At 41.8% G+C, this 27,465-nt stretch overlaps 2 protein-coding genes and 1 long non-coding RNA gene across 5 annotated transcripts in view; 1 reads left to right on the forward strand and 2 right to left on the reverse strand.

The window, feature by feature from the left end:
• Nucleotides 1–1,082: 1,082 nt before the first annotated feature.
• LOC118882073 (potassium/sodium hyperpolarization-activated cyclic nucleotide-gated channel 2-like) overlaps nucleotides 1,083–27,465 on the reverse strand; it is a 51,540-nt gene continuing 25,157 nt past the window's right edge. Inside the window, exons 1-5 of one of the 3 annotated variants that reach the window (XR_005016657.1) lie at nucleotides 8,915–10,145; nucleotides 5,602–5,688; nucleotides 3,965–4,022; nucleotides 3,513–3,643; nucleotides 1,083–1,291 (exon numbers count right to left, since the gene is read on the reverse strand). Coding sequence is in view for 1 of the 3 variants with exons in the window: in XM_036827611.1 (XP_036683506.1) it covers nucleotides 3,568–3,643; nucleotides 3,965–4,022 (134 nt within the window). In the remaining 2 variants the exon portion in view is untranslated. Of the gene's footprint in view, nucleotides 1,292–3,512; nucleotides 3,644–3,964; nucleotides 4,023–5,601; nucleotides 5,689–8,914; nucleotides 10,146–27,465 lie in introns of those variants that run through there. The other 2 variants (XR_005016656.1, XM_036827611.1) reach the window with 2 other exon arrangements.
• Nucleotides 4,042–11,179, forward strand: LOC118882088. Its single transcript, XR_005016660.1, has 2 exons — nucleotides 4,042–4,115; nucleotides 10,152–11,179. It is a non-coding gene; the product is annotated as an uncharacterized LOC118882088 (long non-coding RNA).
• CCDC185 (coiled-coil domain containing 185) lies at nucleotides 10,447–26,484 on the reverse strand. Its single transcript, XM_036827550.1, is given in 6 exon segments — nucleotides 10,447–10,520; nucleotides 24,365–25,343; nucleotides 25,345–26,061; nucleotides 26,063–26,121; nucleotides 26,124–26,256; nucleotides 26,259–26,484. Coding segments are annotated over 5 exon segments (1,884 nt in total). The 5' UTR covers nucleotides 26,289–26,484; the 3' UTR covers nucleotides 10,447–10,520; nucleotides 24,365–24,398.

Below are 27,465 nucleotides of genomic sequence, written 5' to 3' on the forward strand. Positions count from 1 at the left end.
ACCAGTCCCTTGGCAATTCCTGTGACTGGCTCTTTTTTTTTAATGTTAAGACTTTATTTTTTTAGAACAGTTTTAGGTTCATAGCAAAATTGAGGGGGTGGTACAAAGATTGCCCATATACCCCCTGTGCCCACACATGTACAGTCTCCCCCATTATCAACATCGCCCACCAGAGTGGTACATTTGTTACAATGATGAACCTATGCGAACACATCATAACCATTGAAAGTCCATAGTTTACACTATGGTCCACTCTCAGCGTTGTACGTTCTTTGGGTTTGGATGGCTGGTTCTTTTCATTCTTTAGCTCTCATTTCAAACGTCACCTTCTTGAACTGAAGCGATCATCAATGGATGAATGAATCAACAAAATGGTGTATCCACACAATGAAATATCATTTGGCCTTAAAAAGGAGGGAAATTCTGATGCATGCTTCAACGTGGATGAAGCTTGAGGACATATGCTAAGTGAAATAAGCCAGCCACAAATGACAAATATTGTATGATTTTAATTCTACGAGGTACCAAGAGTAGTCAAATTCATAGGCAGAAAGCATAATGGTGGTCATTGGGGCTGGGGGGAGAGAGGAATGGGGAGTTAGTGTTCAATGGATATGGAATTTAGGTTTGGGATGATGAAAAAGTTCTGGAGATGGAAGGTAATGATAGTTGAATAGTAGTGTGAATGTACTTAATGCTACTGAACTATACACTAAAAATGGTTAAAATGGTAAATTTTATGTTATGTACATTTTTCAATAATAGAAAAAATAGATGCAAGTTACAACTGAGAAAAGGTCACCTCTTCAAAGAGGCCTTCCCTGACCATCAGGTCTTAAGAAGTCTTCCTACTGCAGTTGGTTGGTTACTCTCTGTTTCATTGCCTTATTTATTTCCTGCACGTCACTCACCACAATCTGAAATTATTGTACTTGTTTCCTTGTAGGCTTCATGAGGACACAGATCTTGTCTGTTGCCTTCACAGCTATATCATGCTGCTTGTGCCATGCTTGGCACATACTAGATGCTTAAGTATTTAGAAGGAAATACTGAAACCTCTATAAAATGCAAAGTGCAATAAATATGTCAAAAATATTATTTATTTCATGTGGCTCTTCTCGATCTGGAAGGATTCCACATAGTGAGGCTAGTTCAGGACCGAGGACCAGATGTGACCAATTGTTGCTAAAGGCAGCAACAATTTGACTTTGACTGATGTAGGCCTGAAACAGAGCCAAGAAGTAGATTGACAAAGCCTCATCAGGGCATGGCTCCTTGAGCCTGCTTTTGGCTGAAAGAAACAGAAACCTCAACTCAGAATGGTTTGGACAGTAAAGACCATTGTCCTTATCATCTCCCATAAAAAGAGATCTCGAGGTAGGGTGCTGCAGGGGTTGGTTAATTCAGTGGCTCATCTAGCATCAAGGCCCCAGTTTCTGTCCATACTTCTATTCTGCCCTTTTCAACACATCAGCTTTGTTGTGAACTCATGATGACTGCCTTAGTTACACTGTGCCACACCCAGACACAATAACACAATTACTCTTGTGGAAGAAAAGAAACTATCTTTCCTTGTGTCTCTCTTGGGCAAGTGAAGGAATCTTTCACAGAAGCCCCACACAGATTTCCCCTCATGTGTCCTTAGCCAGGACCGCATACCATGTTCATGCCTAAACCGGTCACAGGCAAGGGGAATGGGACCACCATGACTGACTTAGACTCATATAGACCCTTGGGATTAAGGATGTATCCAGCTTTCCCCAAAGCACATGGCAAGCTAATGGTAGATGCATGAATTAAACTTGGCATTAGGAAGATGGAAATGCCTATTGGGAAGGCAGCTAGTAGTGTCTACCTCAGGGTGAAATTAGAGGTTTGAATCCATGTCACAATAGCCAGCCTGGCATGGAGATGGAAGCATGGATCATTCAAGGGGGCACTGACTATGGAACACCATGGCAGCCCCCAGGCCCCTGCTTCTTACCCACCACTGACCTTAGCTTATTTGGGATCAAACTGGCTACAAAGGGTTTAATGAAATTGATGCACACCTAGGAACTTGCCTCATCTTGTGATTTCCAAGACAAGTAACCATCACTCAACCTTCATCCAGCATGAGGTTTGCATTTACACAAGCCTGTGTTCAATTCTTATTCTGAAACTCTTTCATTCTTTGGTTCAACATATATTTATTGAGCACCCATTTTGTGTCAGGTATTATACTAGGAACTGGGATATAAGAAATAAAATGTCTGCCTTCATGGAGCTTACTATCTGGTCTGGAGAGAGAACCAACTAACATATTTTTAAAAATTAATTTCACATATGTACTGATATGTACTAAGGCGAAAATAGAATGATGGGATAGAGGGTGGTGGGACCAACAGGCTACTTGAGCTAGACGATTAGGGAAACTCTCTGAGGAGGTGAGAGATCTGAGTTGTGAAGGAAAAAGCTAGAAGGAAGATTTGGGGGAAGGATATTCCTTGTAAATACATACTCTTTGTAGCAAGAATAAGATTAACATGTTTAAGTCATACCAAATCAGCCTGTGTTACTGGAGCATGGAGGGCAAGGGAGAGAGTGGTAGGGATGAGGCAGAAGTTTCAGTAGCCTTGGAGAAACTATTTTAGTGGGGGAGGGGAAAATCCAAGACTTGGGTTTTGGACATGTTAATTTATCTAGGTGGATTAGCCATTTAAGGGGGGATGTAAGAGGTCCAGAACACAGAGTTGTAGACATGAAGCTGGAAATTATCAGCTTATGGATGATATTTTAAATCTGGGTGAGATCACTTAGGGAGAGATTGTAAAAGAGAAGAGAAAGGCTTCTAGACTCACTAGGTATATGATTTGAGCATGTTATTCAGCTTCTTTGAGCTTGATTTTTTAAAAATTAATTAATTAATTTTTAACATCTTTATTGGAGTATAATTGCTTTACAACGGTGTGTTAGTTTCTGCTTTAAAACAAAGTGAATCAGCTATACGTATACATATATCCCCATATCTCTTCCCTCTTGTGTCTCCCTCCCTCCCACCCTTTGAGCTTGATTTTGAACTTGTCTATAAAGTGAGTTTTATTGTATCTACCTTGCAGAGCTGTTATAAGAATTAAGTTAGATAATGTATGTGAAAGCACCTGGCACAAGTCTTGGTAGAGTCTAAAGAACTGTTTTGTTCTTCACGCTGAGTATCCTCGTCCCATTTTGTTAGATAATAAAGGTATGTATGTGAATCATTAAAATTGGATCTAGGCAAAGTGAGCGTCCAGGATTTGACATTCCTTTTTCTGACTGATCAACTTTCAAAAAATCATTCTTAGGCACTGGTGGATAGATGAGGAAAGAGTTCTATCATATTTTTCTGCTAAAAGAGAGCCCAGATTTCCTTAGATGGGTGCGGGAGGATAGGTGAAAGAAGAGCTGCAGGTATGGGAGAGGAAGGAAAATGAGAAAAAAGTATTTCAGACAGCATATAACGGAACAGTGATGGAAAGCTCAAGATTTCAAACCTTTGTCTTTAGGAGATGGTGTCACTGCCCAGAAATAGACACATCGGATGAGGAGTTAGTCTGGGATGAACGTAGAAGTGATGGTGAGCTTAGTTTTGGCCAGGCTGAGTGTGAGCTCCAGAGAGGGCAACCTGGAGGAGACAGCAAGCAGACAGCAAGCATTTAGGGAATTTTTGTAGCACAGGAGAGAGGCCGGACCTGGAGCTACAGGTTTAGGGGGCTTTGCATGGAGAGGACTGAAGCCTTGAAAATGGCGAGGTCATGGACAAAGTCTAGGGTGAAACCCTTCTCCAAAGAGCTCTTTTACTGCTGTTTAATATTTCATGTGGTTGTTTGGCTTCCCTGTTTGATTGCAAACTTAACTGCTCTTCCACTTTCTCAAAGGTGACTTGGGAAATTGCCTCTCTCAGCTTCAGTTTCCTCAACTCTCAAATGGGACTAATAATACCTACCACATAGACGGTTGGGAGGACGAAAAGAGATCATCTCCTGGAGCGATTAGCATCGTGCCTGGAATGAGGAAGGTACACAATGAACACTGAATGTCGCCTCGATGTTATTTATTTGATTCAAAACTAAGAAGTGTTCTTGCATACCTGCCAGGTGTATAAACACTTCCTGTTCACTCAGGGTACGTGACAGTGGGGAGGAGGGGTTGAGGTGGGGACTCTAGTCCTATAACTTCCTCCTGCCCAACCCTGAGGTCACATCCTAACTAAGCTTGGGAGAACTGCCTCGTCCCTGGTTTATATCAGTCCCTCCCACATAGGAGGGGAATGGTAGATTGCTGCAGATTCAACTGAAAATAGTCTTTTCCAGTTGCCACGGCCCACATACTGCTCTGAAACCCGTCTCTAGCACAGATATCTAGGTCTCTTTTCTCCTAGTGGGACTGCCGCAGCTGGACATATGGGCGGTTGTCAGAGGGCTGGCGGGCCCCTGAACAAAAGAGAGAAGCAGCAGGGACACATCTTTCTTGGAAACCAGCCTTAGGCAGCCCAGGATCCCACAGTCTTCCCACCTTCTTTGCTTTTCTGCTGGGATTTGAGGTCACCCCCTCCCCTCAGGAGACACCCACGTGGATCTGACCGTTATGATTTGCTCTCCCCTAGTCTGTGCTCCCAGGGAGGGGAGGGGAAGAAGAGTTTAATTAGGTCTCTGAGTTTCCTGATGCCAGCAAGAGTGCCCTCAGGTTGTCTGATGTGTGAGTAGCTTTGGGCTAGTTTCGAATTATTTTTAGGACTGTAAGAAATCAGCTCTGAGAACTGAGTCATGAGCAGGCTTGCAGGAATCTGTGGACATGGAGCTCTTGGCCCCTGGCATGAAGGGGAAGGAGGGTCTTGCCTTGACCTCGCAGCTTTTCCCTCTCAGAAGCCGAGCAGACAACCCTACGGGGGGCTCAGGGTGTACAGGGTAGGCGTCCTTTTAGAAATGCAGCCCTCCTCACCCCTCGCCCATCCCATTTCCCCACCAATTTTTTCTAAGCTATTTTGAAACAGCCATGAAAAGGTTTAGAACTGGTTTAAATTCAGGTAACAGTGACGATTCTCTGTTTGCAAAGACCTGGAAAGCCAGCTGTGCCCTTAAAGCCAAGGAGAAGACTGGATTTAGCTATTGCTGGGAAAACAGCAACTATTTCTCCCACGACCCTGGTTTGGCAACATACAAACATACCTTCAGAGATCTCAAAGAAAAACTCAGATTAAAAAAAAAAAAAATGTTGGCCTAACTTCAATTTACAGAGCAGTTACAAGGTTAGGACAAAGAATTTCACTCAAATAAGGCAGACCTCAAAAATATTGCAGGTTTGGTTCCAGAAAAAAGAGTATCAAAGAAAGTGAGACACTCTAAGTTTTGTGGTTTCCTAGTGCACATCAAAGTTATGTTTACACTATAGTCTATTAAGTGTGCAATAGCATGACTAAGAGAGCATATATAACTTAGTTAAAAAATACCTTATTGTTAAGAATGCTAACCATCACCTGAGCCTTCATAATCTTCTCGCAATAGTAACATGAAAGATCACTGATCACAATCACCGTAACGAATATAATAATGATGAAAAAGTTTGAAATACTGTGAGAATTACCATAACGTGACACAGAGACACGAAGTGAGCAAATGCTGTTGGAAAAATGGCTCCGATAGACGTGCTTGACACGAGGTTGCCACAAACCTTCAATGTGTAAAAAACACAGTATCTGTGAAGTACAATAAAGCCCAATACACAAAGTCTGCCTGTACCCCAAATGTTAACATTCTACTATATTGGTTTTATCATTTTCTCTCTCACCACATATACTGATACAGGGTAAGACTGATACAATACTATTCCCTAACGTGCAGACTTTATTCAGTTGTCATCAATTTTCCTATAAAGTCCTTTATAGCAAAAGAAAACCCAGGACTATATTATTCAGTTGTTGCGTCACTTTAGTCTGCTTTAATTTTGAACAGTTATTGAGTATCTCTTTGCATTCATGATCTTGACATTTTTTCATAGTGCAGGCCACTTACGTTGTAGAACGACCCTTCCTTCGGGTTTGTCTGATGTATCGTTGTGATCGCATTCAGGTCGTATGCTCTGGGCAGTAACACCAAAGCTGTGGTGCTGGGTTTGTCTCAGGGCACCGTATCAGGAAGCACGTGCTGCTCTCTCTTTGTTTCATCACCAGTGATGTTAGCTTTGATCATTTGGTTAAGGGGGGATGGGCCAGATTTCTCCACGGTAAAGTGACTTAATTTTCCCTTCTGTAAGGTTACTTTGTAATTAATAAGAATCTTGGGGGGAGGTACTTTGAGTTGGTCTATATACTCCTCTAAATTTCACCCACTAATTTTAGCATCTATTGATGATTCTGGCCTGAATCTATCATTATGTTGATGGTTGCCAGGTGCTGGTTTTCTAAATCCATTATTCCTTTTACATTTATTTGTTGGTTTTCTACTGTAAGGAAGAACTTTCTCGCGTATCTATCTATCTATCTATCTATCTCAGTTTTTAAAAACAAAACAGCATGTTAACTAAAAAAACCCAATGTATTCCCACAGTGGGTGTCCTTCCTTGAGCCCTCACTGACAGCAAACGTGTCCAGGCCGGTCTGGTGAGCTGGGGGCCGGCAGAAGGAGTCAGTACACAAGAACTGAACTGCACTGGGGCTCTGCGTGTGGCGGGGGATTCGTGCTGGCCTCTGATAAGGGGCAGGGTGTGGAGCACAGCAGGCAGGGATTGAAGGAACTGTCTTGTGTGAGACACGAATGTGAGCGGCAGGCATGTGTGTCCCTAGGACAAAGCAGGGCTCACAGTGGCGGACAGGGGAGTTTAATATCCTGGGCACATGGCACCCTGGGCTGTAGGACCATACAACCTGGCAGCAGTGGCTGTGCAGGAAGGTGGGGACACTGGGGTCTCACGTGGGTAGTGCCAGTGACTCTCACGCGGGCTTGCAGGAGGACGGGAGCGGGACAGAGGCAGAACATGGCCCACAGGCATGACGGTGGGGAGGGGCACCTACTCTGGGTACTTCCAGAGGCGACTTTGTGGGAGTCCAAGATCTTATATGAGCAGGTCAAGACAAAAGCCAGTTCAATGTCAGAGGCTGGAGAGGCCATGCGACACTGGAGTTCCAATCCACACAGCACTTGCAGCCTGGCAAACAGTCCCTGAAAAATGAGACTCGTTGCACTAGGGGTGGGGCTTGCTTGGATGCACAGCATAGTGCCAAACTGGTGCGCTGCCCCACCTGCCAGCCGCCCATGCTCGTCAGCACAGTTTGGTTGTCTCCTGCTCATTCCTGGGTGCTCCCCTGGGTTCTGAATGGCAGAGGACCGGTCCTCCTCCTCCAGACTTATGTATACCCGAGGGGACTAACTCTGAACGAGGCACTCGCAAAGAGGGACGAATGCACGAAAGGAGAGCACCCAAGAAAGACGGAAAATGAGGAGACGTGGCAGCACGAGGGAAGTGGCTTCACCACATCTACCAAGTAGCTCCCTAGGAAATACTCAATCTTTCATTTAATTGAAGACCGGAACATTATTATCTCTGGCACGAGAAGGAGTTATCCTAAAGAAAATTTACAGTGGTATTATCATCGACTCAAAAATAAATTACACTTTGGTCTAGTTTAATTTAGTTTCCTAAAATTACACTTTGGTTATATTTGGGTATCATATCAAATCAGGCCGTGTGCATCTGTCTGTGAGAGTGAAGAAATGTTACGTTAGAAAGCCTTAATTTGAAATGCTGAGTGCATTGTCCACTGCGTACACTTTAGCAGTTTTCACTTGGAAGTTGATGGTGATGCAGTGTTTCCTACAATACAATCTTTACGTCAGGCTTTCGAAGAAATCTTTTCGAAGATTTACAATGCGGGACAGCTCGAATGTTACTTCTGAAGTGATTTTTGGGAAGCTTTGAGATAAGCCAACCTGCACTCCTACAGCTGGGCTGGAGGATGTCCCCAGGGCCTCAGACACCTGCCTCGCCACCAGAGGCTACCTGATCTGGGTCCCTCTTTTCAGGGTGGTGACGGGCACAGTTGTCTGATCACCTGCCCTTGGATGCTGTGTGTATGATGGTCTCTGAGCTCCCCTGTGCAGAGGTCATTCCTCCTGGATCAGGGAGTCACGTGGAGTCACAGAACAGCTGTCAGAGCCTGACCGAGCCAGCAGGGACCTTCCCACAGAGCTATTACATTTCAATTTCAGTAAATATTTAATGGCAGTCAATACCAGAACAGATGCTCTGGGATGAGAGTTCAGGAAGTACAAACAGGACCTGCCTTCAAAAGATGGACAACCTAGTTGAGATTCAAGTAACATTTATTGGGGAAAAATGGGGGAGAGTGAACAGAGCTTGGGGCTGGAACCACAGGGTTTTGTGTTTGGGTTTTGATCTTGTCACTTATGGGTTTCGGGCACCCAGTAGGACCTTTCAGGGCCTCCATCCACAAGGAGGCTCCGTGTCTCCATCATACATGGAGAATAACCATTCTTACCGCATGGGTTTCTTGTAAAGATTAACGGGAGACTAGACAAAAAGCACTCAGCGTGGTGTCTGGCCCAGAATAAGAGCTCAGTAAACAATAGCTGGTTTTTTGAGGGCTTTCACATACTGGGCACGTTTACCTATGTGGCCTCCCACACCCCGCTGAGCAGGGTGTTATTATTATGCCCCATTTACAGATATAGAAACTCAAGGCCAGAGAGGCGAAGGGCTTGCTTTTAGTTAGCGGTTCATCAGCGGTAGGGCTGCACTTGACGGCCCACCTCCTGGCACCTGACCTGACGCCATCCTCGCTCTGACACGACTGGCCCTTGCGGTGTCATGATCATCTATGGAGAAGAAATATTCTGGCATCTTCTCAGCAAACACACCACTAATAACAATGATCTCTTACCTTTGTATAATCCCTTTAACTTTCCAAAGTGCTTTCACATCTAGTATCATTTGATCCCCTCCACTCCAAAGAGGAGTCTTCTCTGTTCAACTTGCAAAATCAACTTCTGCCAGGACTTTTTCTGCCTGAAAGACTGAAGCATGGCAGAATAAATGTTCTGGACCGTGTCTTTTCCAGCCTGGGCAGCGGATAGGGTGGCTTTCTTTCTGGGCTGAGAAGGCTCTGTTTTTATTTTGGGCTTTTGTGCAGCACCCGTAACCCAGCCCGCCCCACTTCAAGCTTCTTCCTGCTTTACGTCATGAACTAGGGGAGCGTTTCCTATTTTCTTCAATACTTTGAAAGCCTCAGACTCATCTGGGGATGAAGCAGAAGTCACATTGGTAGGATGCTTGGACCAATCTCTCGTCCTTACATCCCTTGGAATACACACATGTGCACACGTGTGTACACCTGCTGCTTCCCAACTGCCCTAATGAATGAGGCTCAGTGAACACGAATCGATGAAGCTCCACGGAAGTCTGCCACTTCATGTTTATGGCTCCCTTCCAGGAGCTCAAATGTTGATTATCCACGTGTCTCATCTCCATCTCCTTCAACTTGGCTCAGGGGTGCTCCCATTAATGTTATAGTCACTAGACACGTTATCTTCCTTCTCTTTGAGCAAAGTTATTTTTCAAACACTAAGCACAAATAATTATTCAAGAAACACTTTGCAAAAACAGCATTTATGAAAACCGTACAATTCAAAATCTATTTTAGAAGCTTTTACAAAAAGCAGGAAATTTAGCGGGGGAAGCAGGTGCTGCATTCTTTTCATGATAAATGGCGGTGCATGCCCGGGCGAGGGTGGGGTGGGAGGCTGCCTGACTAGTCCCGGATAGAGCAGTACCAGAAGGTTTTCCAAACACAGCCTCCAAACCAAAATGCCCTTAGACTCAAGCAGCTCTGACCATAAAGGTAAGAATGAGAGGTGTGCTTTGCTGGTCTGAGATTTGTAAGAAGTGCAGTCAAGTAAGCAGTTGATTTAGTATCTCACCCCCTCCCCTTGCAGAATTTACCATTTGACATTTGGTGCCTGTGACCTCAGCAGGAGTTCTAAGGACAAAGCAACACCTGTGTCGACTGAAGAGGACATATCTGGGGTCTGGAGGGTCCCCAAAGCGTCTTTGAAGGAAACGTCTTGAAATCAAAAGCCATCTGCTAAGGGAAAACTCTGTTTTTTGTGTTTTACCCCCAGGAATCACTAGGTTCCTAGTGGAGGAGTCCAGGAAGAAGAACAAGACTGACAACAACCATAGCTATCACTTTCCAGAACTTTCTGAGCCACAGACTTCACAAACGTTATCTTGTTCATCTCATAGCAATCCAGTGAGGTGGGGACCATCCTTATGCCCATTTTCCAGTGGGGGAAACTGAGTCTCACAGTGGTTACGTCTCGCGTGGACAGTCTGTCAGCTGGTGAGTGGCAGAGTCGGCATTTAAACCCCACACCATTTGATTCTACATCCCACGCTTTACCTCCTTACTGCACACTGCATTCCTGGACCCCTTCCAGCCGTTAGCCCCCCACCCAAGGGGAGCCACTCTCCTGACTTCCACAGCAGAGATTAGTCCTTCTGTATTTGTACTTTATGTAAATGGAATCATGCAGTGTGTGCTCTTTGGTGTCTGGCTTCTTTCACTCAACATTAAGTTTGTGAGATTCACCCATGTTGTTGAGTATGGCTGTTGATCTTTGGTATGCTCTTGGCCGTATGGAATTCCATCGTGTGACTACGCTTCAGTTTATGTATCCATTCTATTATTGATGGACTTTGCATTGTTTCTTGTTCTTGACTATTACACAAAGCTGTATTATGCATATATAAACTTTTAAGGTTGTAGATAAAAGAATCTATATAGACAATCATATCATCTGTGGATAATGAGAAATTTTAGGGTTTTTTTCCCCTTTCCAAACCTTATATGTTTTCTTTCTTTTCTTTTTTCTTCCTGATTTTAAAAGCCTTCACTGTTTCACCATTAAAAATAATTTTGTGTAGGTTTTGGTTAGACTTCCCTTATCAGATTAAGGAAATCCCTTTCGATTCTGAGCTAGTTAATTTTTTAAATCATAAATAGATATTTTGAATTTCATCGAACGTGTTTTCTCTATCTTTGGAAATAACCATATTGTTTTGTTCTTGTAATGCTAATGGGGTGAAAGATAATTACAGATTTTCTGAAGTTAAACCTTACATTCCTGGAATAAACTCAGCTGAGTCATGATGTGTTATTTTTTTTCATAAAGTGCAGGATTTATTTTGCTAATATTTGTGTAGGATTACTGTCTTTATGTTCCTAAATGAAGTTTCCCTATGATTTTTCTTTATTATATTTTTCCAGTTTTAGCATCAAAGGTAGAGTGGACTCATAGACTGAATTAGGGAATATTCTTTTTCTTTTTTCTTCAAAGAATTTGCATAATATTAGAATGATATGTTCCATGAACACTTGGTAGAATTTACTTGTAAAATCATCTGTGCCTGGTGATTATTTGTAGGAAAATTAAACAATTGATTCACTTGTTTTGATGGTTATGAGCTATTTCTATTTGAGTTGGTTATTTTTAAAAGAATGTGCTCATTTCTTCTAAGTTAATGCATCTTTATGCATTCTTTGGCGTGTAGTTTTTTATAGGACTCTCTTATCTTCTTAGTCTCTGATGGATCTCTCATTATATCCCTTTTTATTTTTAATATTATTTGTGCATTTCTCTTTCTTGCACAATTCTGCTAGAGGCTTGCCTATTTTATTCGCGTTTTCTAAGAACCAACTTTAGGTTTTTGTAAATCTTTGTTTTCTATTTCATTAATTTCGACACCGAAAGTTATCTTTCTTTAAATTTATTCTGTTGTTCTTTTTCTAATTTCTTAAGTTGGGTACTTAGCTCATTAATTTTCAGCCTTGCCTCTCTTATACGAATAAGCATTTAAGTCTCTACATTTCTCTCATTTCTCTCGTAGTATCTTTTTTATTGCATTCCAGAAGCCTTGGTATGTTGTATTTTCATTATTGTTTAGTTCTAAATATATTTAAATTTCTCGGGGTCTTTTATCCAAAAGGTATTTAAAAGTGAGATTTAAAAGTTCTAAGCATATGTTTTTGAGGTCTAAATTAATTGCACTGTGGTTGGAAAACTTGGTCCATATGATAAGGGATATTTGAAAATTTTAACCCTTCTTCTATTCCATGGTTAGTCTTTGTAAATATTGTCATATGGAATCTATGTATGTTTGATAAATGAAACGATAATTGCATTTTTATATTTTTACTAATTTTTTGTCCTATCAATAAATAAAAGATGTACCTTGAACATTGCCCACTCTGATGATGAGTTTAATTTCCCTATGTACTCTATCAATTTTACATTACATGTAGCATAAGACTTTTTAGAATTGTTTTATATCTTCCAGATGCATCAAACATTTTGTTATTGCATTGAGGCCCTATCTATATAACGCTTTTCTGTATTAAAGCCTACCTTTTCTGACAGTAGAAATCTTTCTTTCGGTTAATATTTGCTTCATAAATCTTTCACTTCCAACTTTTCCCTGTCCTTATGTTTGAATGTGTCCCCTGTGAATAGCACATGGTTGAATGTTTTAAAATATCTAGTGTGACTATCTCGGTCCATTGTGTGGTGAGTTTAGTCCTGTTTCATTAACGTGATGCCATATTTGTCTGTCTTTCCACTATGCTGTTACCTTCTGCTTCCTATTTATTTTTCCCTCTGCCTATTTTTCTCTTCTTGACTATCAAAACTTTCCATTTTTATTGGCTTTCTCATTCCATTTTTCCTTCTACTCGTTTGGAAGTGATGCTGTACTCTCTTTCTGTTCTCCGATGGTTACCTTTGAAATTATACCATGCAAAACTACTAAACACTAACAATAGTACCTCAACCCTCCTAGCAAATCGCACAACAATTTCCTCTTTCAACTTTTATACTATTATCCTGAGTATTTTCATTTTGTCTTCTTAAACATTTTTATTTCTATAAGTTATGGAAATTAGATGTTAATATTATTTTATGGACAATATTAATATTTGCCTACTTCTTTACTTTTTTGCAACTCAGACTTTTCTTCCAAGATTATTTCCCTTCTTCCTGGAGTGCATATTTTAAAGTTCTTCTGGCTTAGGTCTATTGGTAGTAGACTTGGTTTCTGTTTCTCTAAAAATGTTTTTATTTCACTCTCATGAGTGGAGGTATTTTTGCTAGGCGGACAATTCTAGGATGACTGTGATGTGATTTTCCCTCAGCATTTAGAAGATATTATTCCATTGTCTCTTGGCTTTGGTTTTTGCTGTTGAGAAAATTGCTGTCAGTCTGTCATTCCTTTGAAGGTGGTACATTTTCTTTTTTAATGCTTTTAAGATCTTCAGTTTGTTTTTGGTACTTGGCATGTTGTCTTCAATATGTCCAGGTTTGGATTTACTTTTTCTTTGTCTTGTTGGGTAACTGCCATGATTACTGTGTCCTTGTACTCATGTACAACAGTTTTAGAAAATTACCTTTAAATTTGCCTTCTTAGCTGTCTTCTCTACTCCTTCCTCCTGGACTCTGATATGATATTGGAACTTCTTACTCTATCTTCCTCGTCTCTTTTTTTCTCTCTTGCACTTTACGTCTTGTTTCTTTGTTCTACTTTCTAGAAAATTTCTACAGATCTATCTTCAAGTTCACCAATACACTCCTCAATTGTGTTTAATATGCTATTACCCCACTCCCTGAATTTTTTTAATAGCTAAAACTATATATGTCATTTCAAAAGGTTCTATGTCTTTTTCAAATCTCCTTCATCATATTTGCTATTCCTTTCTGCTTGCTCATCTTTATGATCCCATCTTTTTCTTTAAACATTTTATATATGGTTATTCTCTATTCTGATTCTGAGAATTCTAATATTTCAAATCCATATGCATCCTAATCTGTTTTATTTCTGCTGATAATCACTCATTATGATTTGTGTCCTTGTGTGATGATCTACTGAGCTCACATTTGGCTGTTCTTGATCTGTGGAAAACAGAATAGGATGCTTGTCTCCAGAGTGGTTTCTTCTGCCAGGACCAGGAACGCTGCTGACCTGGACCCATGTCATCCCCTTCCATAGTCCCTGGACTAAACTGTGAATCTCAGTGTCAGCTTCTCCCTCTTGACATACTGTTATTTGGAATTGTCCTCAGAGCAACTCTGCCTGTATGTCCTCAGAGCAACTCTCCAATACTAACTACTCAGATCTCTGACTGTGTGTGTTTGTGTGTGTGTGTGTGTGTGTGGTGTGTCCCCATGGAGGTCTCCCTTATTTCCATAATCTCAGCAATGCAAAGAAGTTGTATTTTATGAAAGATATACCTGTTCTGAAACAGGAGGACCCTCAAGATCACTAATCTCCCACACTATGAGACGTAGAAATTTGGGCCTGTTTTTGCATTAATAAAATAGACAGGGAGTATGAGAGTTCAGGGAAAGATGGAAACATTTCATTGCCATTTAAGCAACCCTAAATAAATCCTAGTTATTGCTTGTGGCATATAATTTCCTAAATCTCATCATTCTGTCATTGCTTTCTGGCTACCTCATGTGTATGAAGCTTGCTTCCTGAGTTCCAAGGGCTACCCGATATCCTCTCTTCTATTTAGCATCTCGAGAGCATCCTTGCCCACTTCACCTCATTTTGTAATGCCCACAAGAGGCCTGACTTGCAGACTGGATGGAGTATAATGCTGTATGCTATAAGGCTATAATAGACAGAGACAGGTCCAAGGGAAACGCTTGGGTCCCAAATTGGTCCAGTCCAAGTCTTTCCTAGAATTTTCCATATTGGAGGCAGAGAAGTCTCTCTTCTTGGATTGCAAATAAGAAACACATAAGACTAAGGCTGTTGGTGGCCATCTTCCATGCCACGTAGGGAGAGTCAATCTGTAGCCTTGATTAACACATGGGTCTGTTTCTGAGCTGAGCTTAAGAGGATGGGATTGACATGTACACACTGCTATATTTAAAATAGATAACCAACAAAGACCTACTGTATAGCACAGGGAACTCTGCTCAGTATTCTGTAATAACCTAAATGAGAAAAGAACTTGAAAAAGAATAGATACGTGTATACGTATAACTGAATCACTTTGTTGTACACCTGAAACTAACACAATGTTGTTAATCAACTGTATTCCAATATAAAATAAAAAGTTAAAAAAAGAAGACATTTACAAAATGATTATAAAGAAGGGGGGGTGAGTAGTTCCTGGCAGCTCATATTTTCAGATGGTTGCAGGAGGACTCCCTTGCTGTGCCATGACAGGGACCTAAGGCTTCTATCCCTTTACCACCTTCAAGGCAGTGAAAGGGGCATGGCTTTAAGCAATTACCATCATCCACCCAGTATAAGTGTCAATTAGGCTAATGGAGAAAATAAGATTCAGAACCTTTTGAAGTGGTCCTTCCTCCCCTTTTGAGAATTAGCTCACCTCTACTTGACCTCAAAAATGTAAGCTTTCCAGTAAATCTGACCCCCTACTTCCTGTGAGTTTCAACATCTGCAACATCAAAGTGAAACAATCACTCCTTTAGAAGCACAGAAAAATTAACTGGAAATAGAATGATGCTGGTTTCATGTGCTATGAGAAAGGGAAATGGGTCTGATTGCAACTAGATATAGAATTGGAAAATACCCAGAACTTTCTGATTTTTAAAAAGGCAAAATCAAATTGGCAAGTGTTTGGTGTCTCAAAAAATAATTTTAAAAAAGTCCATTATTGACTCTTCATTATACAAGATACACGCAAAGGAGAAACATACAGCTCCAGATCATTTCAGGGACATCCCATACCCAGGAAGGATTAATGCCTGAGAATACTCAGTTGAATCAGTATTTTCTCCCCTCAATGCACAATCACTACAGGATCAGCATAGAGTAGGAACATTAATAAAAGCTGGTCCAATATGGAATTAATTCAATTACATAGTCAGGGGAGAAACACTTCAATCCCCTAGAGCCAAAGGTAACTTCTTTAAAACTCCTGATATCCGGTCAAATGCAATTAATATCACTATCTGTTGTTCAAATCCTACAATAAAAGACATATACATGTTAATGTTTGACAAAACTTGGGTTATTTTACCATTCATTCCTCCCAAATTCTGAGTGTCCTCGCAAATCAGATTTTCAAAAATACTTCTTCCTTTCTTCTTTTTGGTTTTTTTTTTTCAAAAATATTTTGTTCAGCATTGGAGTCAAGAAAATATTATATAATAAAAGCTAACGTGGAGTTTTTGTTGTGTGTTCAACACTGTTCTAAATACTTTACATGTGTTGATCCATTTAATCACCACGACCCTATGAGTTATGCACTCTATTTCCTTTATGTAAATAAAGAAACTGATGCATGGATGGGTAAAGAACCTTGCCCAATGCCCCTCTTAGTTAAATGATGGAGATTAGATTTGAACATGGAGAGTCTGGTTTCAGAGTCTGGGTTATAATCACAATGGTGTATTTCCTTTTCATCACTGAAAGGCCGGTAATGTACGGAAACAGCATAGGAAGTCAGAGAGAACTGGGTTCAAATCCCAGCTCTACCACTTACTGGCAGCAGCATCTCAGAAATCTTGCTCAATCTCTGTAAACCTCAGTTCTTCATCTGTGAAATACCGTAGCTAACTTATGTTATAAAGGTTATAAAATAAAAGGATATAAATGAATGTAAAAGTGTCTAGTGTATGTCAAGTGCCTGGCACATAGTAAACTTTTCATAAGGTTTGGCTAGATGATAGGATGTTTTGATCCCATAGTTTTGATCTGCTAAGTACTGAATACAAATATTTAAGTCAGAATACTAAGGCTATTACATTTTCATTGAGAGAGTATTTTCTAACACAAACTCCTTTAAGTCAATTCAATTCTGTGATCAGTTTTCTAAATGGTACAGTCATTGCTTCCAAATTTTTCTATTTTTGTTTTCAATTTACGAAACTTCTTTGCATTGAGACTGGTTGCATTTATTTTATCAGTGTTCTTGACAATATCAAATGTGACCAATTACAGCTTCTGCTGTTGTGGGAATTATTTCTACCAAGTTCAATTTTTCCAGGCCAAATTATACATAGATACATGTACAGAGAAAATGTGCTTCAATTTTTAGTCAGTAACAACTGTTACTATTTTCAGTTTTAACCTTTGTTAACAAATTTCTACTAAATCTAGTTTTCCTGGGTTCAGGTTTTGATGTTCTCATTGTCACCAACAAAAATGCATTTTTTTTTCCAGCAATCAATAATGTTAGTTTTATTTTGTTTTTAGAAATCTTTTGAGATAATTGTAGATTCACATACAGTTTTAAGAAGTAGGACAGAGAGATCTTATGTGCCCTTTACCCAATTTTTCCTGATGATAACATCTTGTAAACTATAGTACAGTATCACACCTAGGATACTGACATTGACAGCCAAGATACAGAACATTTCCTTCACCAGAAGGACCCCTCATGTTGCCCTTTTATCGCCATAAACACTTGCCTCCACCTCCATCCCATCTATAATCCCTGACAGCCACTAATCTGTTTTTCGTTTCTGCAATCCTGTCATTTCATTAATGTTATATAAGTAGAATCACACACTATGTAACCTTTTGGGATTGGCTTTTTTCAGTCAGCATAATTCTCTGGAGATTCATCTAAGTTGTCGTGTGTATCAGTAGTTGTTTCCTCTTCATTGCTGAGTAGTATTTCATGGTACGGATGTACCACTGTTTGTTTAACCTTTTAGCTGTTGAAGGACATCTGGGTTAACTCAGTTTTGGGTTATTATGAATAAAACTGTTATAAACATCCATATATAGGTTTTTGTATGAACATAAGTCAATTTCTCTGGGATAAATGCCCAGGACTGCAATTGCTGTGTCATATGGTAGTTACATCTTTAGTTTTTGAAGAAACTGCCAAATTGCTTTCCAGAGTGACTGTACCATTTTGCATTTCCACCAGCAATGCCTGGGTGATCCAGTTTCTCTGCATCCTTGCCAGCATTCTGTGTTGTCACTATTTCTTATTTTAGCCATTCAATAGGTGAATAATGATATCTCATTATAGTTTAAACTTGCATTTTCTCATCCCATAACTTGTCATTTTATCCTCTTAACAGATTCCTTCACACAGCAAAAGTTTTTAATTTTGATAAAGTCCAATTTATCAATTTTTTCTTTTATAGATTGTGCTTTTGGTGTCAAGTTTAAGAACTCTTTGCCTAACTTTAGATCCTGAAGATTTTTTCCTGAAAACTTTATTGTATTACAATTTGCATTTAAGTCCATGATCCACTTTGAGTTAATTTTTGTATAAGATGTGAGACTTGGGTTGAAGTCTTTCCTTCCTTCCTCCCCTTCTCCCTCCCTCCTTTCCTCCCTCCCTCTCTCTCTCTCCCTCTGTTACTTCCTTACTTTTTGCTTGTAGATATCCACTTGTTCCAGCAGTATCATGTTGAGCTGTCTGTCCTTCTCCATCAAATTGCTTTTGCATCTTTGCCGAAAATGATAATTGGACATGTTTCTGTGGGTCTATTTCTGGTTTCTTTATTCTGTTCCATTAATGTATGTGTCTATGTCTTCATCAGTATCACATAGTCTTAATTACTGCAGCCATGTAATAAGTCATGAAACTGGGCAGACTGATTCCTCTCACTTTCTCTTTTTCAAAATTGTTTTAGCTCTTCTAGTTCCTTTGCCTTTCCGTATACATCTTAGAATAACCTTGTCCATATCTACTAAAAATCTGAGACTTTAAGAGGAATTACAATAAATCTGTTTATCAGTGGGGGAGAATTGACATCTTTATTATGTTGAGTCCTCTAATCCATGGATAGTAGGTCTATTTATTTAGGTCTTCTTTCTTTCATCAACATTTTGTGGTTTTCAGCAAGTAAGTCATATATATGTTTTATTAGATTTATATGTAAGTTTTTCTGAGTTATTGTAAATGGTAGTGTATTTTTAAATTTCAGTGACCATGTGTTCATTGATAATGTATAGAAGTCTGATTGATTTTTGTATGCTGCTCTTGTATTCTGTGATCTTGCTAAACTCACTTATTAGAAGATTTACATAGATTCCTTCGGATTTTCTATATAAACCATCATGTCATCTATGAATAAGGATCGTTTTGTTTCTTCTTTTCCAATCTTATGCTTTTTATTTTCTTTTCTTGCTTTCCAGCATGATGTTGAATAAGAGCAGTGAGAATGGACACGCTTGCCTTGTTCCCGATCTTGGGAGAAAGCATGTAGTCTTTCACTTAGGTGTAATGCTTGCTGTAGATTTTTTTGTAGATGCTCTTTATCAAGTTGAGGAAGTTCCCCTTTATTTTTATTTTTCTGAAAGTATTATTTTGGTGTTGTATTTTGTCAGATGCTGTTTCTGTATTGATTTATATGTTCATGTGCTTTTCTTCAATTTGCTAATGTGCTGGATTATTAATATGGTGATTGATTTTCAAGTACTGAATCAGCCTTGCAGTCTTGGAATAAATCCAACTTTGTTGTAGTGCATAATTCTTTTTATATACTGTTGAATGCAATTTGCTAACGTTTTGTTAAGGATTTTTACATCTATATTCATGAGTGACATTATTCTGCAGGTTTTGTTTGTTTCACACTGTCTTTGTTTTGGTATTGTGGTAACACTAACTTCATGAAATAAATTGGGAAGTGTTCCCTTCTCTTCCATTTTTTTGGAAGAGGTTGTATAGAATTGGTGTTATTTCTTGTCTAAGCATTTGTGAAATTCTCGAGTGTTACCATCTAGCCAGGAGATTTTGGGGGAGAGTTTTAAAATTATGAATTTAATTTCATTAGTGATTATGGGCTATTCAAATGATCTATTTCATATTGGGTGAGTTGTGTTAGTTTGTGTTTTTGGAGGAATTGGTCCATTTATCCAAGTTGTCAAACTTTGTGTAAAGTTGCTCATAGCATTCCCTTATTATCCTTTTGATGTCTTCAGGGTCTGTAGTGATATTGCTGTTTCATTCATGATATTGGTAATTTGTGTCTTCTCTTTTTTCTTTATCAGTCTTGTTAGCGGTTTGTCTATTTTATTGAATTTTTCAGAGAATTTTTCAATTTTATTTGAATTGATTTCTGTTCTTCGATTTTCTTTGCTTGCTTTGGGTTTAATTTTGCTCTATTTGTAGGTTATTCTAAGGTGAGAGCTTAGATTACTGATTTGAGATTTTTGCCTTTTTAAATGTACTTAATTCTATAAATTTCCCTCTCAGCACAGCTTTTGCTGTGTCCCACAAATCTGACATTTTATTTTAATTAAATTCAATGTATTTTTAAAATTTTCCTTTGAAACGTTGACTTAGGGATTGTTTAGAAGAGTTCTGATTAATTTCTAACTGTTGGAGATTTTCCTGGTATCATTGTAATTGTTTTCTAGTTTGATGCTTTTGTGGTCAGAGAACACATTTTGTATGATTTCAATAATTTAAATGTCCTGAGTTTATTTTATGGACCAGGATATGATCTCTCTTGCTATTTGTTCCATGAGTGCTGGAAAAGAATGTGTGTTCTGCTGCTGCTGGCTGGGGTTTTCTGTAACTGTTGATTAGATCCTGTTAGTTGATGGTGTTAAGTTTTTCTGTATCTTTGTTGATTTTCTTTTTAGAAGTCCTATCAATTGTTGAGAGAAGGGTGTTCAAGTCTCCAGCTGCAACTGTGATTTTATTCCTTTTTCTAGTTCTATTGGTTTTTGCTTCATATATTTTGTAATTCTGTTGTTTATACATAGATGTTTAGAACTATGTCTTCTCAGTGGATTGACTCTCTTGTAAGTTTATGATGGTCCTGTCTATGGTAATTTTTGCTCTGAAGTGCACTTTGTCTCATATTAATATAGCCACTCTTTTGCAAATGTTTTCTCCCAGTCTGTGGCTTATTTTCTCATTCTTTGATCAAGAATTTTTTTCTTTTCTTCAGTTTTAGAAGTTTGACTATAATATGTCTTATGGATTTCTATGGGTTTACTCTTTTGGGGGGGTTCACTCAACTTCTTGAATATGTAGGGTTAGCTCTTTACCAAATTTGAAAAGTTTTCAGCCATTATTACCTTGATCACTTTTTCAGCCCTACCTTCTTACTTCTCTCCTCTGGGGACATGCCATGACTGTTAGAACTTCTGTTATAGTCCCACAGGTCCATGAGGCTCTGCTAATTTTGTTTTTTTTTTTTTTTGGTAATTTTCTATTTCTCAGAGTTGGTAATTTTTATTGTTCTGTCTTACAGTTCACTGATTCTTCTGTCCCCTCCATTCTGCTGTTTAGCTCATCCACTGAGCTTTTTATTTTTGTTAATGTGTTTTCCAGTTCTAAAATTTCGATTTGGTTCTTCTTTATATCTTGTATTTTTTTTTTAAGCCCTTCTATTTGCCAAGACAATTTTATTTTTTGCTTGTTTCAAGTGTGTTCATAATTGCTTGTTGAAGCATTTTTATCATGACTTCTTTAAGATCTTTAGATATTTCTAACATTTGTCATCCTCACATTGACACCTATTGTCTTTTTCATTCAGTTTGAGATATTCTTGGTTCTTGATATGAAGCGTGATTTTGAATTGAAACCTGGACATTTTGAGTATTGTAAGACTGGATCTGCTGTTTTATCTGGCATCCTCTCACACTGTTCTAGAAAGGGAAGAAGGTTGAGGCCTTATTATTGCCAGGCAGGGGTATAAGTCCAGCTCCCCACTCAGCCTCCATTGCCACCTGAGTGGGGGGGAGAGGGCTCTCTCCACCACTGCTGGGTGGAGGTGGGGATGTTGGCTCCCCTCTAGGCCTCCAGTGATACCTCCCTGGCTGGGAGGGCTAAGAGTGCCTCATTACTGCTCCCCACATGACATCTATTGACACCAGAGGGGTGTTACTGATGCAGGGTGATAAAACTCCTCTCCACTAGGCTTTATCTGATACCACTCAGTAGGGAGAGAGAGGGGTGCCCTGTTACTGCATCGTGGTGGTGGTGGTGGTGTCAGTAGTGGTTGAAAGTCTAGGCTCCCCAAGTGGTCTCAACTGACTCTGCCAGGGTGGGGAGCTCCTTATTACATCCTGGTGAGGGTAAAAGTCTAGGCTCCCCACTGGGTCTCTGGGGGCATGGGTAATGGTTGGGGTCAAAAAATATATATATTTATACTGGGGATATATATGTATATATAGAATATATTTTTTTAAGGGAAAAATAGGGGAAAGTAAATGTACTTCATCTTCTGTCAGTTTTATTCTGTATTGATTATTTCTACCAGTAATATTCATAAAGAATTGGATAAAAGAATGAAAGCCTGTATTTATTTCTTGGAGCAAAGAGCAAAGAACATTAGTAGGGTAAAGGCATGGGATATGGATGTAGGGTCAAAATATTGTGCTTAACGGCTTTTGACTTTATATTGACCACCATGTTAAGCATGGGTATAATGACCCTGGCCTTAAGTAGCATGCAGTCCAGCCTGGAAGCCAAGATGGGGATTGCAAAACAGATATGCCAGCAAAGCAGCAATTTCTAAGTGCTCAATAAGCCATAAAGTGAGCAGCTTGTCAAAGAAGGTTGATGTTGAGATGGAGCAGCCACGGAGGTCCCACATTTCATACAAGAGGCAGGATGTGCGCTAACCTCAGAGAAATCAGACTTGGGTACGATGGGAGGAGGCAGCTGGTGAGAAAGCAATTAGATAGGGGGAATGGAATTGACAAAAATGGAAAGTCAGTAATATAACAACAACTGCAATATTTAATTACTGTGTGTGTATTAGGTTCTGGACACTATGCCAGGCACCTTATGTTATTTTAATCATCCCTCACAACACCCCTTTGACGTACGAAATACAATTCTATTTTACAGATGAGGAGACTGAGGCCCAGGAAGGTAACTTCCCCAAAGTCACATACCTATGTCAAGAGGAAGAGTTAGATTCATGGGACGTCTGTCTGAGATATTTTAAACACTTTCCTAGAATGCTGGGAATGTACACAGCATTTGGCTGGAACAGCATTAGCTTGGGTGAAGAGAAGAAAATAATAAGATTAGAAATTGAGCCAAGATGTATGGGCCTTTCTACTTTTGAGCAAAGGAGTGAGGGCCTGAGTAGGCCTCTTTGGGGACAGCAGACAGAGGGGAACTACGGCAGGGAAGTAGGCCCAGTTTCCATTATGTAAGATGAGAATATGGATCTCACACTGACCTTTGAACAAAACCCCTTGCCAGGTCACCTTTCATGTCATTTCAAAACCACTAAGAAGACACAAATCTTCCAGTGGGGCTTACTCTCTCCTCTTTTTTTTTTTTTTTTGAAAGACAAATGTTACATTAGGGGCATTTAAAGAACACCTTTAGAATTTTTCAATAGAGACTTTGAGATGTGATGGGTTAAATTCTACTTAGCTTCTGGCTCCTTATTTTTTAAATGTCGTGTTCCTGAATCATGCTTAGCCATTCATTCAGACTGGTTAGGTTAATTAGACACAATGTGGGTAGACAGAATGACATCACATACCTCCTTCAGAAGAGACAGAGGAGAAACAGAGGGGAAGAGAAGGATTCTAATAGAATTTCGTCCCAAAAGACTGGATGAGACTGACCAAAAGGGGGGGGGGAAGAATTGGACCAAAAGATTCCAGTGAGCTTTTGGACAGCATGTCTGTGGTGGTGCAGTCAATCAGTAGTGCTAAAGGAATTATAAATATTTCCTATTAACACAGGAAGGGAAGGCCAAAGAAGTGCAGCCTGGGAGGATCTACAGAGAGCTGTTTCCAAAAATATTTCACAGAACATCAATCCCATGGAAAGATCCAAGAAAAAAAAGAGTTCCGTGGTTTGTGAAAAACACTAGGTTAATCAAATGTGTCTTTACTGCCAGACTTTTCAGAGCCTTTAAAAATTTCACATGCATTATGAAATCCCAAGAGGGGCTGTAGTATGCTGTGTTCCCAAATATACTTGTTTACAGAAATTCCCCCCACCCCTACCCCCACACACTCTTTTTCTGCAGATTTTTCTTGCAGATTTCTTATGACAGGTACATCACACTTCACACTTTCATAAGTTCTGGACAGGGAAAGACTTACCTCATGACACAGAACTGTATTCCCCACTGTAGATTTTTCTTTGGTTCCTCAAAGATGTGTCTGACATATGCTTCTAAGATTACTTGAGAACTAAATGAATATTTTCTACTTAAATCCAAATGTACAAAGGCAAGTAATTTTCTTAAAATTTCCAAATTTCTACCCCAACCCTCTCAACCATCCAAATGAATTAATAAACTAGTTCATCAGAGGAAATTGCAGCTATTTTATATACTTTAAAAAAAATGAATGCTCAATTATAATCAGATTATAAAATGAATCACATTGCCACATCTCTTTCTAGCCGCCTGGGCTGTAAGCTATTTGTCGTCAGGGTCTCAGTGGCCTCCTCTCTGCTGCCCAGCTCGAACCTGGGCCTCCCGCCCTATCGGATCAAAGAAGTTGTTGGCAAACTTTCTCACGTTGTCTGCCCTGGACGCCCTGGAGATCTTTTGGAATTCACCGAAGGGTGCATCTTTCTCTCGCGAGATCTGCTCCATCTTCCGCTCCTTTTTCCTAATGGCTTCCTTAATGCGCTCGATGTGGCACTTTTCCTCCTTCTCGGCTTTCAGCTTCAGGATGTGATGATTCTTCTCCCGCAGGATGTTGAGCTCCCGAATCTGCTGCACCTTGTCGCTGATATTCCTGTGGACGTTACTCCTGGTCTGCAGGATCTTCTGGTCCGCGAGCTCCACGGGCAGCCGCTCATGCCCCTTCCTCTGCTCCCCGGACTCTTCCGCGCACCCCTTGACCTGCTGGCACTGCTCCTCCTCCTTCTTGACCTTCTCTTTCGGCTCCCGGTGATGCTCCTTAATCAGGCCCTGGGGCATCTCTTGGGACCACTGGGAACTCTGTTCCAGGGACAGCTTCCTAAGGAGCTCCTCAGCCTTGGCCTGGCAGTCCATGAGGACCTTCCGGGCCTGGTAATTGACGAGGGAGCTAAGACGGGTCTCCTGGATCTTCTTCTGGCCCTCGGTGGTGTGCACATGCCTCTTTAGACAGGCCTGCTTCAGCCTCTTCTGCAGCTGCAGGCTGTTCTGCTCCCGCAGGTCCTGCATCATCCTCTCGTGCTCCTGCAGGCGCTGCACCTGGTACTGCGTCCCGCGCTTGGCCTCGGTCTCAGAGGGGGCCCCCTCCAGCTTCTCCTGGAGCTGGTTCTCTTGGTCCTGTAGCTGCGCCTTCCACCTGCGCTCCTGCCGGATCGTGTTCGTCGCTTGCCGGTCCCGCCGTCGGACACGCTGCTCCTTCTCCTGCTGCCACTGCTCCTGGCTCTGCTGCAGCAAGCCGCTTGCGCTCTGTCTCTAGGGTCAAACTGGACCTTCTGGTCCGAGAGCGCTTCAGCTCCTCCCAGGCTAGGGCCGCCTGCTGCTGCAGCTCCCGCATCCTCTGGGCCTTCTTGAGCCAGGTCAGCACCAGGGCCACAATCTTCCGGTCCCTGGAGGACATTACTGCCTCTTCCAGCTTGTTCTTGAGGATCTGGGTGTGCTGGTTCTGCATCGCCTTGCTGGAGAGCGAGGGCTGGGAGTACTGGCTGGCTAAGGACTCCACCGGATCATTACGGTATCTTTTCTGGAGGTACACGCAACCTGACTGCGTCCCGAACTCTCTGGAGGGCACAGAACACCTCTTCGTGTGAACCGAGGAAAGGGACCAGCGACCGAGACCTCTGCAGGCCGGCACTGCCCACTGGTCTCCGCTCTGCACCTTTTCTACCCCGAAAGTTCCACTCGGGGGAGTGTAAGCTCCCTGCGGGTAAGGTGGGGGCGAATCTCCCCGGGCCGGAGGGTAGTGCTGGCAGGGCTGAGGCTGTTGCGGTGGCAGCTGGGGCTGCTGTGCTGCCAGGCCGGGCTAGGCGGGCTGCCTCCCTGCTCCAGGGGGCTTGGTACCCGCCTCCCCCCAGGCGTCTTCCAGGCGCCGGCTGCGGGGCCGGTGCTTCCTGGCGTGGGCCGGGGGCCTCCGGGCCACGTCGGTCAGGCTGCGGCTTTCAGGCGGAAAGTCCGGGGTACCGGCGCCGGCGGGGCCGCGGGGTGGGAGAGCAGCGCAGGTGCGGCCAGGGCGCCGAGCCTCGCTCCGCTCGCGGGGAGTCCCGGGCCGGGAGCACAGGCCCTGCTCGCTCTGCCGGCCCTGACCCGCCCAGCCGCGCCGAGGATGCGCGCTCCTTGCGGGGCGGCGGGGCCTCCAGAGGTCCGAGTGAGGCCACGGGGAGAGAAGCGGCCGAAGCCCTCCATGCTCCCTTCCCGCGCACCCAGCGTCTGAGCCAGGGTCCCTGGACCTCACGGGGGGCGCTGCGAAGACCCGCCCCGCCCTCGGATCCGGGGGTCCGGGCCGCCTGTGACGCTCTGGCCACTTCACAATGCGCCTCCGCCCCCCGGTTGCCGCAGCCCTCGGCCCTCGGCCCTCGCCCACCCCAGCCTTCCTAGCACCCCGCGCGGTGAGAGGAGGGGGGAGGAGGGGAGGGGAAGGGGGGGGGAGGGGGAGGAGGGGAGGGGGAGGAGAGGGGGGAGGGGAGGGGGAGGAGAGGGGGGAGGGGAGGGGGAGGGGAGGAGAGAGGGGAGGGGGAGGGGGGAGGAGGGGGAGGAGAGGGGAGTGGGGAGGGGCTGTAGAAAGACAGGGTGACCCTTAAAGCTGAGGGTGTGTAGTGAACCCCCACTGGTGTTTCAGGCAGGAATTTGAACTCGCATTTGTACACCTTAAAGTAAAAGAATTTTAAAAGTAGACAGGTGAAGGCGTTACTCCCAGAATGGAATGTGGCGGGCAAGTCCTTTAGTCAGGGGTTCCTCCGTCTCTGCGCCTCTGCAGTGTATGCAAATGAAGCGGCCGTGGAAGCACGTTAATTCACTGCACCATCCTTCTGCCCTTTTAAGTTAGCAAGCCCAAAGTATACTTTTTAAACTTTTAGAAGAGAGAGAGAGAAAAAAAATAAACAACTAATTTGTTTTCTCCTAATATGGCAATTACTGCTTTTGTCAAAATATGAATGTTGAGTGCACATTTCTGAAATAACATCAGTGGACAGCATGCCGAAATCACATTGTTATTGTTGTTTTCCTTTTTCTCCAGTTTTGTGAGATTATTTTTTCTCGTTGAGGCACCCAGGGCTAATGGGAAAAGCACTGAATTTGGTCATGCAAACTTGAGTTTGAATCTCCTCTGCCACTTTCCACTTGTGTGGTCTTGGGCTAGTTACTTAACTCTCCTGACCCTCAAATTCTGGAACAGTGGACTGGAAGAGGGGCCGTGACAATAGCACTGTTGGGCTGCCCTGAGGGTCAGATGAAACTATGTATGAAGAGCTTAGTGCCTTAATGCATTCAATAAACATTATTTTGATGTCCTTCTAGCCTTCAATTACAAATTGTAAGGTTTAATATATGGGTTTACAAAAGTTTCTACACATTCCTAGAG

This window comes from Balaenoptera musculus, chromosome 1, assembly GCF_009873245.2.
Source record: "Balaenoptera musculus isolate JJ_BM4_2016_0621 chromosome 1, mBalMus1.pri.v3, whole genome shotgun sequence".
NCBI lineage: Eukaryota > Metazoa > Chordata > Mammalia > Artiodactyla > Balaenopteridae > Balaenoptera > Balaenoptera musculus.